At 50.8% G+C, this 15,559-nt stretch overlaps 3 protein-coding genes across 7 annotated transcripts in view; 2 read left to right on the top strand and 1 right to left on the bottom strand.

The window, feature by feature from the left end:
• The window catches only part of LOC308661149 (uncharacterized protein), a 46,789-nt gene that overhangs the window by 7,395 nt on the left and 23,835 nt on the right, over positions 1–15,559 (bottom strand). For all 5 annotated transcript variants that reach the window (XR_014024899.1, XR_014024900.1, XM_081315947.1 and 2 more), the window contains 2 exons: positions 1,593–3,800; positions 148–200 (listed from right to left, as the gene is read on the bottom strand). Coding sequence is in view for 3 of the 5 variants with exons in the window: in XM_081315947.1 (XP_081172073.1) it covers positions 148–200; positions 1,593–3,800 (2,261 nt within the window). In the remaining 2 variants the exon portion in view is untranslated. The remainder of the gene's footprint in view (positions 1–147; positions 201–1,592; positions 3,801–15,559) is intronic.
• On the top strand, positions 10,402–12,842 carry LOC308661245 (CD82 antigen-like). The gene has a single exon (XM_081316159.1). It carries the CDS (start codon positions 11,375–11,377, stop codon positions 12,203–12,205), a length of 831 nt encoding a protein of 276 aa, XP_081172285.1. The 5' UTR covers positions 10,402–11,374; the 3' UTR covers positions 12,206–12,842.
• Positions 12,960–15,559, top strand: part of LOC308661340 (CD82 antigen-like) — a gene marked incomplete at both ends in the record, with an annotated part of 3,176 nt that continues 576 nt past the window's right edge. Inside the window, 3 exon segments of the mRNA XM_081316262.1 lie at positions 12,960–12,998; positions 15,244–15,336; positions 15,338–15,559. The exon segment at positions 15,338–15,559 is cut by the window's right edge and continues 576 nt beyond it. Of these exon segments, the coding sequence (XP_081172388.1) occupies positions 12,960–12,998; positions 15,244–15,336; positions 15,338–15,559 (354 nt within the window).

Genomic DNA, 15,559 nt, shown 5'->3' with positions numbered 1-15,559 from the left:
CAGCAGGCCCTCCTCCCCCTCACATCTCTGAGTAACCGCAGAATATTATGATCGATTTTCACAAGAGATTTTTTTTTTCCTGAGGTAGCTGGGAAAGTTCAGGTACAGAGGAATTTTAAACACACACACACACACATTTTCCCTTACCACAGCCGTGGTGATTTCTTCCATGGAGAGTTCAGGCGGCCCAGCAACAAAACCTGGGAACGCAGAAAGTTAATTCAGTGGGAAGTTTTAAACAGGTTAAAGAACTTCTGAGTGGGTGACAATGTGGGTGTGTAGGGAAGAACCGGACGACGTGGGTGTTACACACAGGGTCAGGCCTACGAGGCGGTTTAGACAAGAAGCCAAGAAGCATAACCAGATCTGCTAGCTCTCTCTTCATTCTAAGCCAGGGGTAGGCCACCTTGGCTCTTTGATGACTCGTGGACTTCAACTCCCAGAATCCCTGAGCCGGCATGGCTCAGCTTGGAAACCTCTCCCTTTCCCCTCAGCATGGCCGGCTCAGGAATTCTGGGAGTTGAAGTCCACGAGTCACAAAGCGGCCTAGGCCAGGGGTAGGCCACCTTGGCTCTTTGATGACTCGTGGACTTCAACTCCCAGAATTCCTGAGGCAGCACGGCTCAGCTTGGAAACCTCTCCCTTTCCCCTCAGCATGGCCGGCTCAGGAATTCTGGGAGTTGAAGTCCACGAGTCATAAAGCGGCCTAGGCCAGGGGTAGGCTACCTTGGCTCTTTGATGACTCGTGAACTTCAACTCCCAGAATCCCTGAGCCGGCATGGCTCAGCTTGGAAACCTCTCCCTTTCCCCTCAGCATGGCCGGCTCAGGAATTCTGGGAGTTGAAGTCCACGAGTCATCAAAGAGCCAAGATGGCCTTCCCCTGTAATCTAAGATCACTTAGAATGAATCTTGCAAGGCTGAAGGCATTGAGGGACCGTCTCACCCCACTGGGATTGGCCAGTCCCACTAGAGGTGGCAGAGGAGGCGTGCTGTGGGTCTCCTTGGCCCAATTATTCCGGCTGGCGGGATCCAGGAGGAGGGCCTTCCCTGCTGTTGATCCTGCCCTCTGGAACATCTTGCCCCCTTCCCCCCCACCCCCATGTGAAGCTGGGCCTGACGCTCCTATGCTTTCGTAAGGGCCTGCCTGGCCTGCCCCTTCAGTGGGGGAAGAGCGCAGCAGAGGGGGTTGATTGAATGACAAGGGACCCTGCCTTCCCTTCACTCTGCTCCCTCCCTCCACACCTGTCCTTAGACTTGAATGTTTGGTTTTAATTTATCTATGTTTTAATGTGTGTGCACATTTTTATGACTCTTAGCTGTCCTAGGAGCCATTTCCTGGCTCCCTGAAGAAAGGAAAAGACTCTTTTCTTTTCAGCCAGATATCCTACAGCAGGGGTGGGGAACGACGGCCCTTTTATGACTTGTGGACTTCAACTCCCAGCAGGCTGCCTCAGGAATTCTGGGAGTTGAAGTCCACAAGTCACAAAAGGGTCATCTTTCCTCATGGTGGCTCAGGAATTCTGGGAGTTGAAGTCCACGAGTCATAAAAAGGGGCCGTGGTTTCCCCCATCCCTGTCCCACGGGATCTCACCTGCGTGGGTCCTTTCGTGCTCCGCGAGGAGAGATCGCTGACTGAAGCTTTCCGTGCATTCGGAACACTGGTAGGGCTTCTTCCCCAGGTGAGCTGCTCGGTGGGTGAGGAGAGATCTCTTCCAGCTGAAGCTCTTCCCGCACTCGGAGCATTTGTAGGGTTTCTCTCCCGTATGAGTCCGCTTATGCACAATGAGGGCAACTTTCTGATTAAAGCTCTTCCCGCAGTCGAAGCAGGAATAGGGCTTCTCTCCCGTGTGGATGATCTCGTGGCGAGCCAGGTGGTCTTTTTTATGGAAGCACTTCCCACACTCGGCGCAGGAGTACGGCTTCTCGCCGGTGTGGATTCTCGTGTGGTTGATCAGGCCCACCTTCCAGTTGAAGCCTTTCCCGCACTCAGAGCACTGGTACGGCTTCTCTCCCGTGTGGGTCCTCTTGTGCGTCATGAGACGGTCTTTCTTATAGAAGCTTTTCCCGCAGTCTGAGCACTCGTAGGGCTTCTCCCCCGTGTGGGTCCTCATATGCGCCACAAAGTTGGCCTTCACGCTGTAGCTTTTCCCACACTCGGCGCATTCGTGAGGCTTCTCCCCCGTGTGGGTCCGTTTGTGGGCAAAGAGCGAGGACTTTGCGTGGAAGCTCTTCCCGCAGTCGGGACACTTGTAGGGTCTCTCGCCCGTATGGATCCGCTTGTGCTGGATGAGGATCCATTTCCCGCTGAACGTTTTCCCACACTCCGAGCACATGTAAGGTTTCTCCCCGGTGTGGGTCCTCATGTGGATGTTCAGAGCGGAGGTCCAACTGAAGCCTTTGCCGCAGACTTTGCACTCATGCAGATTCTGCTCCCCTGTGTGCTTCCTCATGTGCATGATCAGGGAGCGTTTCCAGTAGAAGCTTTGGCCACAGTCCGAGCAGGTGTGCGTACGTTCCCCTGTGTGGATTTTCTCGTGCCTTAAAAGATAAGAGGAGCAGGAGAACCCCTTCCCACAATGCGAGCACTGATACGGCCGCTCCCCTGTGTGAATCCTCTTGTGCACATCAAGGTATGCTTTTAGGATGAAGCGTTTCCCACAGTCGGGGCATTCGTAGGGTTTCTCGCCCGTGTGCGTTCTCCGATGTGTAATAAGGCCGGAAATCTGCTTGAAGCTCTTCTCGCATTCCGAGCACTCGTAAGGCTTCTCCCCCGTGTGGGTCCTCTTATGCGTGACGAGAGTCGCTCCGTGATTGAAGCTCTTCCCGCAAATGGAGCACATGTAAGGTTTCTCGCCGGTATGGATTCTCCGGTGTGTGATCAAGTAATCCTTGCGGCCAAAGCTTTTCCCGCATTCGGGGCACTCGTACGATTTGACAGCCGATCCAGCGGAGTGGGTTTTCTTGTGCCTCCGAAACGAAGCTGTATAACTGAAGCATTTCCCACATTCGGCACACTGGTAAGGTTTCTCCGCCGTGTGGCTCTGTTTGTGTATGTTGAGGGTTCCTTTCTCACGGAAACTTTTCCCACAGTCGGGGCACTGGTAGGGCTTCTCTTCCGAGTGAGTCCTCATGTGCACATTAAGAGCCGATTTCACGGTGAAGGTCTTGCCGCAGTCGGAGCACTCGTACGGCTTTTCCCCCGTGTGGATCCTCCGGTGGACGGCAAGGTGCGGCTTACGGTTGAAGCTCTTCCCGCAGTCTGGGCACCTGTACAGCTTCTCACCTGTGTGGATTCTCTCATGCAGAATCAGGGACCCCTTGCGGAAGAAGCTTTTCCCGCACTCAGAGCAAGTGTACGGCCTCTCCCCGGTGTGGATCCTCTTGTGTTGAAGAACGTAGGCTTTCTCGCGGAAGGTTTTCCCGCAGTCCGAGCACTGATACGGCTTCTCACTCGCGTGGCTGGCCTCGTGGCTGAGAAGTGCATGGCGGGAGGAGAAACTCTGGTCGCACTGGGGGCAGCTGTACAGCTTCTCTCTGCTGTGACCCCTCTCGTGGATGATCAGCTGGGACCACTTGTAAAAGCTTTCTCCGCACTGCACGCACTTGTACGGATTCGCTTTTGCTTTCTTACCCTGGAGAGATCCTTGGGCACTATTTGTTTGACTGCCATCCTCCAAGGCCTTTCGCGGAGTTGCAACTTGCAGAACGTCTCCTCCAACTTTCCCCAACGTTGCTGCTTCTTGTTGGGTAGACTTTTCCAGCTGAACGTGGGCTTCTTTTTCTTGTGATTGATCATGGTCTGTTGGAACAAAAGAAGAGCAAGAAAGATGACTAAGGGACTGGAGGCTAAAACATATAAGGAACGGTTGATAGAATTGGGTGTCTCTAGTTCAGGGCTTTTCAACCAGTGATACGGGTACCACTTGTGGTACATTGGCACCTGGCAGGTGGTACGCAACCATCCTAGAAAAGTGGTAGTGGAGGAGGGGAATGAGCTGAACTGGTGGCAGCACTGCACAAGCCTGAGCGAGAGACGGATGGAGCTGCAGGGCTGTCAGGGCTCAGCGGAAGTGCCAGGATCAGTACCAGGCTCCAGCTGGAGCTGGGCACCGATCCTGACGCTTCTGCTCATCCCAGAAGAAGCGCCGATCAGCTGGAATGTTGCAGCATATCCAGGGTCTTGTGATTTACATTCAGATGCTTGGTTACTGATTCATATTTATGACGGTCACAGTGTCCCAGGATCATGTGAAGTGACCAAAACCTGCAGCAACCACCCAGCAGACCAGGGAGAGGGGGGAATAAAAACCAAACACCCCCCCACCCCACCCCCGCTGCCAATCCTCAACAGAAATGCTCACAACAATGAAAACCTCGGACAGGAGGAAGAGCGCCGCTGGGCGGGCAGGCAGGTGTCTTGCTTGGCTGTGGCTTGGGGGGGCACTTTTTTTAGTGCCATTGTAACTCCAGTCACTAAGCGAACTGTTGTAAGTCGAGGACTACCTATACTTCATTACTTTTTTCCATATTTTTTTTTGGTCATCACGTTTTTGACACCTTGCTAGGTGCCTGGTGGTACTCGGATGTTGCCATATCCTAAAAGTGGTACAATTAGTGAAAAGGTTGAAAAGCCCTGGTCTAGTTTAATGAAGAGAAGGACAAGCGGGGGACATGATAGCAATCTTCCAGTATCTCAGGGATTGCCACAAAGAAGAGGGAGTCAAGGTGTTCTTCAAAGCACATGAAGGCAAGACGAGAAATAATGGATGGAAACTAACCAATGAGAGAAGCAACCTAGAACTAAGGAGAAACTTCATGACAGTTAGAAAAATTAATCGTTGGAACAACCTGCCTCCAGAAGCGGTGAATGCTCCAACACTGGAAGTTTTTAAGAACAGACTGGACAGCCATTTGTCTGAAATGGTATAGGGTTTCCTGCCTGAGCAGGGGGTTGGATTACTTTTCAGCAATCTTTAGGAATCAGGCTTAGTGGGAAAGGAGATATGAGCCTTGGTGGAGCAGTGGGCTAACGCCTCCTTAAGTAACACCAGCTGCCTGCAATTAGTGCAGGTTCGAGTCCCACCAGGCTCAAGGTTGACTCAGCCTTCCATCCTTCCGAGGTAGGTAAAATGAGGACCCAGATTGTTGGGGGCAATTAAGCTGACTTTGTAATAATGCCGCTTGGGGTGTGTGTGTGTGAAAGCCCTAATAAGCAGGCATATACATAGAATGAAGGCTACTGCTAAGCTTGTAAGCCGCCCTGAGTCTTCGGAGAAGGGCGGGATATAAATGGAATTAAAATAAAAAATAAATAAATAAATCTCTTTTTGGCCTAACCTGAGAACCATTATTTCAGACAAATTGAGGACAATATTCAATAGTCCTCAAGTTACAACTGTAACGGAGCCTACCTATCCTGGTTACAAATCGTGAAGCTCATAAATCAGGTCACCCATGTTACTGATCCAGTTTTACGATCTTGTTTTGAAGTGGTTGTTACGCAGATGCCGTGATGGTAAAGTCGCTGTAGTCATTAAGCAAACCATTAGTTCGCCATGGTTTTGTCAATTTTGTCAATTTTTGACAAAACACTCGTGTGTCTACAAGAGACTACGAACTCTGGTCCAGTTGCGGAGTGCCCAAAATACTGTCACATGACTGGAGGGGAGTGTGTGTGTGTAAGTGTGTTGGGGGGGGAGTGGAAGACACCATCATCATAACTTTGAATCCAGATCACAAAGTACCCCCAGGGCCGTCTTTCGTAACGTTGGATAGTCGCTATGTGACCAGCTGTAAGTCAAGGACTACTTTAAATTTAATTTAATTTAATTTAATTTAAAACCGCTGGAATCATTATCCATTCTGTTCCCCCAGTGACACAAATAGTGTTGTGGTCGTACATTTAAGAACAAGAAGCCCAGAACGTGGATTAGGAGACACTGTTCTCGTCTTATATGAATTTCATGCATGCTAATTTGAGTTTCACCCATGCTTGTGAGCTTGTCTTCTTAGTGCAAGTGCCGCTCTTTCATACACACGGGCCTTTTGAGTTTTGTCAAGATTCTATCCAGGCCTGCAAATGTGGAGCTGCTAAAATCGGTGGGTTAGGGTTAGTGGTTATTTTATTTATTTTTATTTATTTAATTAAATTTTTATACCGCCCTTCTCCCGAAGGACTCAGGGCGGTGAACAGGGCATATCTTAAAACTACAAAAGTACAAAAGTTAAAAAAGAATTAAATTATTGCCCACAATAAAAACAATAAAATATATATATAAATATTAAAACCCTAAGTAATTCCCCATCAGGCCAGGCCAGCTTGTTCAAATAAATGGGTCTTTAACCCGCGCCGGAAGGAGCGGAGATCCGGTGCCATCCGGAGCTCAACCGGCAGCTGATTCCACAAAGCCGGAGCGCCCACAGAGAAGGCCCTCCCCCTGGGGGCCACCAGTCGACATTCTCTGACTGGAGGCACCCTGAGGAGGCCCTCTCTGTGGGAACGCACGGGGCGGAGGGGAGTCGACGCCGGCAGCAGGTGGTCCCCGAGGTATTCCGGACCCATGCCATGTAAGGACTTGAAAACCATCACTAAGACCTTGAACCTCACCCGGAAGACAACTGGTAACCAATGCAGCTCGCGGAGCAAAGGTGTAACATGGGAGTACCGGGAAACTCCCAAGACAACTCTCGCGGCCGCATTCTGCACCAGTTGGAGCCTCCGAGTGGTCTTCAAGGGAAGCCCCATGTAGAGAGCATTGCAATAGTCAAGACGAGAGGTCACGAGCGCATGAGTGACCGTACACAGGGCATCCCGGTCTAGATAGGGCCGCAACTGCCGCACCAGGCGAACCTGTGCGAAAGCCCCCCTGGTCACGGCTACTACATGATCTTCTAAGGTAACCCGTGCATCCAGGAGGACTCCCAAGTTGCGAGCCCTATCTACGGGGGGTAAAAACTCACCCCCCATAGAAAGTGATGGAACGTTTTGAATGTCCCGGGATGCCGGAATGTACAGCCACTCAGTCTTGTCAGGGTTGAGTTGAAGTCTGTTCCTCCCCATCCAGACCCGAACCGCCTCCAGGCCACGGGACATCACAGCGAGGGCATCACTGGGGTGGTTTGGGGTTGAAATGAAAAGTTGGGTATCATCAGCATATTGATGATACCCAACTCCAAAACCACGAATGATCTCACCCAGCGGTTTCATGTAGATGTTGAACAGGAGAGGCGAGAGAACCGAACCCTGAGGAACTCCACAAACGAGAGACCTAGGGGCCGATCTCTGCCCCCCTGCCAACACCGACTGCGAACGTCCCAGGAGATAGGAGGAGAACCACCGAAGAACTGTGCCTCCCACTCCCAATCCCCTGAGACGCCGCAGCAGGATACCATGGTCGATGGTATCGAAAGCCGCCGAGAGGTCTAATAGGACCAGGACAGAGGAATATCCCCTATCCCGGGCCCTCCAGAGATCATTCACCAGAGCGACCAATGCCGTCTCCGTGCTGTACCCGGGCCTGAAACCCGATTGGTACGGGTCTAGATAATCCGCTTCATCCAGGACCAGAGGGAGCTGATGCGCCACCACACTCTCAACAACCTTCGCAAGAAAGCGAAGGTTGGAGACTGGACGAAAGTTGTTCAAGACAGCTGGGTCCAAGGCAGGCTTCTTGAGGAGAGGTCTCACCACCGCCTCCTTCAAGACGGTGGGGAAATTACCCTCACTCAAGGAAGCAGATATCACCGCCTGGAACCAGCCTCGTGTCCTCTCCCTGGCTGCATAAACCAGCCAGGAAGGGCACGGATCCAATAAACATGTGGTGGAGCTCAACCTCCCCATAATCCTGTCCACTTCATCAGGGGTCACAGAATCAAACTCTTCCCAGATAACATTGACAAGACCGCCCGTGTCCTGATCGTCAGACTCTGCCCAGCTGGAGTCCAAACCGGTCCGAATCTGAGCGATTTTATCCGACAGATGTTGACCAAACTCCTCGGCACGACCCTGCAAGGGATCCTCCCTCACCTCCTGATTAAGGAGGGAGCGAGTCACCCTAAACAGGGCGGCCGGGCGATTATCTGCGGACGCGATGAGGGCAGAGAAGTAATTACACCTCGCTGCCCTCATCGCTGCGAGATAAGACCTAATATAGGTTCTTAACCGCAACCGGTCGGATTCGGATCGGCTGGACCTCCAGCAGCTCTCTAGGCCCCGTTTCCGACGCTTCATCTCCCGGAGCTCCGCGGAGAACCATGGAGCTCGATGGGATCTGCACCGGGTCAGGGACCGCAGGGGTACAACTCGGTCCAGTGCCTCAGTGGCTGCCTTTTCCCAGGCTTCCACTAAGGCATCCGCCGAGCTGTGAGCGACGGAGGCAGGTGGGGATCCCAGCGCTGCCTGGAACCCGAGAGGGTCCATTAAGCGTCTGGGGCGGTACCATCTAGTTGGTTCCACATCCCCACGGTGGGGGGTGGCAAGACGGAAGACCAGCCGCAGGAGGTGATGATCGGTCCATGACAGGGGCATAATAAATGGAGAGCCCCCACCAAGATCATCCAACCACCGTCCAGATAAAAAAGCCAAGTCAAGGGTGTGGCCTCCCTCATGAGTTGGTTCAGAAATTACCTGCGTCAGGTCCATGGCCGTCATGGAAGCCATGAACTCCCGGGCTAACTCAGATGACCCTCCCAGGGATGGCAGATTGAAGTCACCCAAAACTAGAAGTTTGGGGAACTCAATCACCAAACCGGAGAGGACATCGAGTAGTACGGGCAGGGCTGCCGCTGTGTGACTAGGCGAAACGTACACCAGCAGCAAGCCCAACTGCGCCCCCGAACCAAACCTCAAAAAGAGAGACTCACACCCGACTATCTGAAGAACGGTGGTCTCCCGCGGACATAAGGTCTCCCTAATAACAACCGCCACTCCCCCGCCCCTACCTTGAGCCCGAGGCCGGTGTAACGCTCGGAAACCTGGTGGGCAAATGTCAACCAAAGGGACCCCACCCTCTGGACCCAACCAGGTCTCGGTGATACAAGCCAGGTCCGCATGCTCACCCTCCACCAGATCCCGCACAAGGGGAGCCTTATTAACCACGGACCTGGCATTCAGGTACACCAGCCGGAGCTCAGGAGGCTGCACATCTTCGCTCCCGGCACCTCGGGGAAGAACCAGAGGGTCGGAGCGCCTCACCGCTTGCAAACAGCGGAGACGGCCCTCCCGGTAACGATACGGCCCTCTGTCCATACGCCTGCTGCCATACCCCAATGTCGTGGGAATCGGTAATCCCACGACCCGCTCCCGAGCCCCAGATGTAACCACAACCCGCTCCCCCCGAACGCCGTCAGACCCAGGCCTGGCCTGCAACACGGTTGTATGGCCACCCCCCACAGCCAGACAACCATTACCCCCCACCCCCCTCCCCAACCCCCTAAAAAATTTGACTAAAAAATTAACCAGGGGCCTCTTATTAAATTTATATCGAGAGCCCCTGGCCTTACCCGGCCATCTCTCAGGGTCCCAATAATTGGGCCCTTCATCGAGACTGGGGATAGAAAAGAGGGCGGGACGCACCCAGGAGAGGGGGGCACCCCTGAGGGCGAGCAAGTCCGTATCGGAATATCGGTACATACAGTCCGAGCAAATCCAGAGAGGGCAGTCCAATAGTTAAAAAGTCCAACAGGAGGTTCGAAGGTAAGGAGTGGAACATTTGGGCCATCCACCAACCTACTGCCACTCGGTTGGATGCTCCCAGGGGCAGCCCACAACCCGTCCTCTCACAACGGGGCGCGAGCCTGCTCCCGGGGATGGTCCAAGATGCACACCCTGGGTGGGGCAGCACCCATAGAGCTCCCACCTCTATGGGGCTTCCTATGTAGTAGATAAAAATGGGGTTAGACAAGCATCCCAAATCCACTTTCCCAAAGAAAATACATTTCTGCAGAACTAGAAAAACTATTTAGGCCAGCGTTTCTCAACTCAGCGACTTTTAAGATGTGTGGACTTCCAACTCCCAGAATTCCCCAGCCAGCATGCATGCTGGCTAGGGAATTCTGGGAGCTGAAGTCCTCACATCTTAAAGTAGCGAGGCTGAGAATCACTGATTTAAACGATTACGATTAAAACACTAGGAGAGGGGTAGGCAACCTCGGCTCCTTTATGACTCACGGACTTCAACTCCTAGAATTCCTGAGTCAGCTGACTCAGGAATTATGGGAGTTGAAGTCCATGAGTCATAAAAGAGCCGAGGTTGCCTATCCCTGCACTAGGAGGTAGAAACTTTCCAAAGCACCAGAGGGCGAGACAAGAAACAATGTGTTCTGTACCAGCCTGCTACCGGCCCTGCAGAAAAGGCAGGGACAACCCCTTTTACAAGAAGGCAAGAGGCTGGAATTACGCCTGCCAAATTTATTGCTACAAAAACAAATAGAACAAGACACGAACCAAGAAACAGGAGCTTTTCAAGCGGTTGCCTTCAGCAAACCAGCCCTCCCACGCATTCCCCCTTAAATACAGTTCAGGGCGTGCTTTCTCTCTGCCTCCTTCCGAGGAGCCCCATTGCCTTCCTCTGTTTACTCCTGATTGACTGCCTCCTGCGTCGGGCGTCCTTGAACAGGGCCAGCTGTGGGTCATCTTCATCCACGCTGTCAGGCTCACACAGCTGGGTCTGTGTCGTGACCAGGTGGGAGGGGCCTGGCTGAGGGCTCTCATCAAGCTGTCCAACCCCCTCAGCAAGCTCTTCAACACCCCCCTCCTCCTCCTCCTCTGAGTCGTCCGACCCAACTGCCGAACCCACAGGCTGACCCTGAATCACAACACAATGGATGGACGCTAATGAAGGAGAGAAGCAACCTGGAATTAAGGAGAAACTTCCTAACAGTGAGGACAATTAACCAGTGGAACAGCTTTGCCTTCAGATGTTGTGGGCGTTTCATCACTGGAGGTTTTTAAGAAGAGACTGGACAAGTCACTTGCCTGAAATGGTATAGAGTCTCCTGCTTGAGCAGTGGGCTGGACTAGAAGACCTCCAAGATCCCTTCCAGCTTTATTCTGATTGACTGACTGACTGACTGAGTGAGTGATTGAAAGGGCCTTAGAGTTAACACGTAACAAAATAACATTTGTTCGAAGAACACAGCCTTTGTCTAACTATTGAGCCAACTATTGTCTTCGTGGTGCCTCCCCTCGTCTTAGTGCAGGGACGTGGCCAGGCCCTCACCCAAGGTCGACACTGATTCCGGCAGAAACGTAAAAAAGTGAGAGGGAAACAAAATGGATTCAGTCAGTCAACCTAGGGTAGAAGCTCCACAGCTGATGACATACAGTTCTTCCATTGTGTTTGTGGATTTTTCCCCTCTTTTTTTTGCAGTTGAATGTTCCGAGTTCTGAACAAAAGTCCAAGGTTCTGTTTAACAAGGAGAAGGATGAAGGTGGGGTATTGCTGTAGGAAAGTCACCCTGTACTTGTTTTTCTTCTTCAATCACCTTTTTTTTATCTTGGGGGCGCTGATGATTGGGATTGGACTCTGGATCTTGGTTGACCAAAAGTCCTTCGTTCCCCTCCTGCAGAACTCGGCACCGTCATTCCAAGCTGGGCTCTATGTCTTCATTGGCGTCGGTGCCGTTACCATGGTGCTTGGCTTCCTGGGATGCGTCGGGGCCCTCTGTGGCATCCAGTGTGCCCTTGGCATCTATCTCACCTGCCTGTTGCTCATCCTCTCGGCCCAGATCACCGCTAGTCTGATGATCTACTTCCAACAGAGTTCACTGAAAGACAGAATGTCCGAGGTGGTGATCGATCTCTTCCAGACGTACAACCCTGCCGACGAAACGAACCAGGTCCTCGAATCCGCTTGGGACTTTGTTCAATCCCAGTTCTCGTGCTGCGGCTGGACCGGACCCGAAGACTGGCAACTCAACAAAATCCTTTGGAACAGCAGAATGCGGCTCTATCCGTGCTCTTGCAGCAACCGGACGGAGGAAGCCTCGAGAGGGACAGCCTTCTGCCCTCTGGAGACCCATTCGAACACAACCACGGTGGCCGACTGGCCCGTGAAGAGGCAGGGGTGCCGGATGGTTGTGCAGGCCTGGTTGCAGGAAAATGTCAACGTCTTTCTCGGGGTCTGCACGGGTGTGGCCATCACGGAGTTACTGGGAATAGGCCTCACTCTCTGCCTTTGCAAAGGCAAAACATGCCAATCGTGAAGACGGCACCCCACCTGGAATCTGGGTGCCAGCCACGAGGAAAGAGGCAACCGGATTCCTTATTCCAGATGGTGCTTGGCCGTCCCTGCTGAAGCATTAGCCCATCTTTTCCTCTACTTTTCTCGCTCCTTCCACTTGTATATAAGGCAGGACCCGAAATTGATGCAGATGTTCTAAGTGGCATTGCTTTCAGATTTTATTCACCACCATAATAAGTTTCAGGCTGCTTTGTACGCATCACCGACACCCCTTTCGCTGGGCGCACACCGTCTTCCTTCTATGCAATTTGGATCAAGTTGGGAGGTTAGACTGGTGGGCTTCTTCCGCAATTATTCCCACCTGAGCCTGCCTGGTTCGTCCAAATTATTCTCAAGCTATTCAGACACCGCTCTTAAGGCTGGCTTCTTCAATTCTACTGGAAAGTCTCTTTCTGTCTGGAATCGTGGTTACTTGCTCTGTTTCTCCAATCTTTTTTAAAAAAAATAATAAAGTAACTGTTGTAGAACTTTCTTTCTCTTCCTGGTTTGGTGTTTGGGATATCCATCCGATCAAAGGATAGGTCAGCTTCCAAGGAGAGGAATCTTTTGAGCATCACGGTGTGGAATATCTGAAGTTTTCCTGTTTTTGCTCATTTGAAGGCCATTTATTTTTGTTGTACAGGTAATCCTTGACTTACAGTCATTTGTTTAGCGACCGAAGTTACTACAGTACCAAAAAAAAAACAAAAACGACTTACGACACGTTTTTCACACAAATGAGCGTTGCACCATCTCTATGGTCACCTGATCAAAGCGTGGGATGCTTGGCAACTGGTTTGTATTTATGACAATTGGACTGTCCCGGGGTCATGTGATCACCTTTTGCAACCTTTTGACTAAGCAAAGTCAATGGGGAAGCCAGATTCCCTTAGCAACCGTGTTACTAACTTAACAACTTAACAATTGTGGCCAAAAAAAAAAAGTCCTAAAATGGGGCAAAAATAAATTAACCGTCTTGCTTAGCAACAAAAATTTGGGGCTCAGTTACGATCGTCGGTCAAGGACTCCCAGAAGAATGAAGCTGAAGCCACCAGCCTGAGGATGACGGATGAGATTTCGTCGAAATGTTGCCCTGATACCTCCAATTCTACGTGGAAAAAAACCCGAATGACCAAAGATCTACATACAAACACCCGCGAAAACCTCAGAAAACACACACACACACACACACACACACACACACACATATATATATGTCATATATATATATATATGTCATATGTTAACTCTTAGATTACCTTGCTAGGCCCCAAACATGGGGCAAATCTTTATTTCCTGTTTTCAGCCTTATCTCAAAGGCCATCGAACAGGCTGTAGTCACACCGGACAGTTCATATATTTGTGTAAATTACTAACAAAGAATTTAGGGAGGCTGATATGCATTTCGGACTCATTAGTCTTCATCAGTCAGTCAGAAGGGTATGACTGACTGATGAAGACTAATGAGTCCGAAATGCATATCAGCCTCCCTAAATTCTTTGTTAGTAATTTACACACACACACACACACACACACACACACACACACATATGTGTGTGTGTGTGTATAAAAATAGCAGCCAAGAATATTCATAACATACATATACTGTTTCTCAACCCCAGAATTCTCCAGCCAGCCAAGAATTGAAGTCCACCCGTCTTAAAGTGGGCAAGGTTGAGAAGCACTGACATACGTACATTCAACGACATACTGATATACTACATTCCCCATGAAACAGCCTCGTCCATACTGTCAGACCCCCAGGCACAGGATGACAAAGCTATTTTTTGAATGTTCTATAAAAGGCCAAAAGGGATCAAGGACAAGTCTAATCCCTGCGGGGTGGGGAGAGAATAATGACACATTGGCATTTTTAAAATGACCTAGAACTGCGATTACATATACCGTAAAAGCCCAGATGTCATGGTTCCGATAAATGAGACAGTTCAAACAAATTTCAAGCACTGTTTATCTAATAAATCTTAATAATGAAAGGAAGCATCATTTTATAGTGTGTGCTTTTAACAACTTTTCTCCACTGCTGAACAGCAATGCCTTAGGACAGGGGTAGGCCACCTTGGCTCTTTTATGACTCGGGGACTTCAACTCCCAGAATTCCTGAGCCAGCCATGCTGAGGGGAAAGGGAGAGGTTTCCAAGCTGAGCCATGCTGGCTCAGGAATTCTGGGAGTTGAAGTCCACGAGTCATAAAGGAGCCAAGGTTGCCTACCCCTGTCCTAGGCCGCCTTATGACTTGTGGACTTCAACTCCCGGAATTCCTGGGAGTTGAAGTCCACGAGTCATAAAGGAGCCAAGGTTGCCTACCCCTGGCCTAGGCCGCCTTATGACTTGTGGACTTCAACTCCCGGAATTCCTGGGAGTTGAAGTCCACGAGTCATAAAGGAGCCAAGGTTGCCTACCCCTGGCCTAGGCCGCCTTATGACTTGTGGACTTCAACTCCCAGAATTCCTGAGCCGGCCATGCTGAGGGGAAAGGGAGAGGTTTCCAAGCTGAGCCATGCTGGCTCACAAATTCTGGGAGTTGAAGTCCACGAGTCATAAAAGAGCCAAGGTTGCCTACCCATAGCTTAGGAGTTATCAAACCAAATGCTAAGTACCAAGGGCATCCATAAAACCTTAACAGAGAGGCTTAAAGCTGAATTATGAACTCAAACGGTGTTCAAATATCTGGGAAAATATTCTGGCTGAAATTAAGAAATCAAAAAGCCTAGGATGCCATTATGAAGCTTTAGATCAGAGGTGGGGAACGATGCCCCCTTTAGGACTTGGGGACTCCAACTCCCAGAATTCCTGAGCCAGCATGGGAGTTGATGTCCCCAACTGATAAAAGAGCCATTGTTCCCCATCCATGCTTTAGATGCTAATCTTCCTTTCCCAGATGGCCAACAGCCATCTGGGTTTCCTGCTCAAGTCTAAAGGATGGATCATAAAGACCGGACTTAGCTAGAGTGCCCTCAAGACACAATGCTATCATTGTCTAGGATGGCTTTTCTATGGTTTAGACCCACCTGGAAACACAGCCCAGCTATTCTATTTGGTCGCCGCGTTTCTTTCCATTGATGCTGAAGCTTCTGAGTTCTGAAGAGAACCAAGGGTTTCCGTGAAAAGGCCACGATGGCGAATTGCTGCCTGTGCCTCAAGTGCTTGTTCTGCGTCTTCAACGTCTTTTTGTTTTTTGTGGGCGCTATAATGCTTAGTTTAGGCCTCTGGGTTTTGACCACCAAGAATGTCTACATTTCCCTCCTGCAGTCTGCGTTCGACTCCTTCCAACCCCTGCTGTACATTTTCATCGCCGTCGGCGCGTTCACCATGTTTCTC

Source organism: Vipera berus (genome assembly GCF_964194415.1).
Source record: "Vipera berus genome assembly, chromosome: 2".
Classification (NCBI taxonomy): Eukaryota; Metazoa; Chordata; class Lepidosauria; order Squamata; family Viperidae; genus Vipera; species Vipera berus.
The sequence above is the reverse complement of the archived record's forward strand: the minus strand, read 5'-3'. Positions and strand labels throughout refer to the sequence as shown.

Bases quoted from the DNA above. Each gene is read 5' to 3' on its own strand.
- LOC308661245 (XM_081316159.1), top strand. From the start codon at position 11,375: ATGTTCCGAGTTCTGAACAAAAGTCCAAGGTTCTGTTTAACAAGGAGA.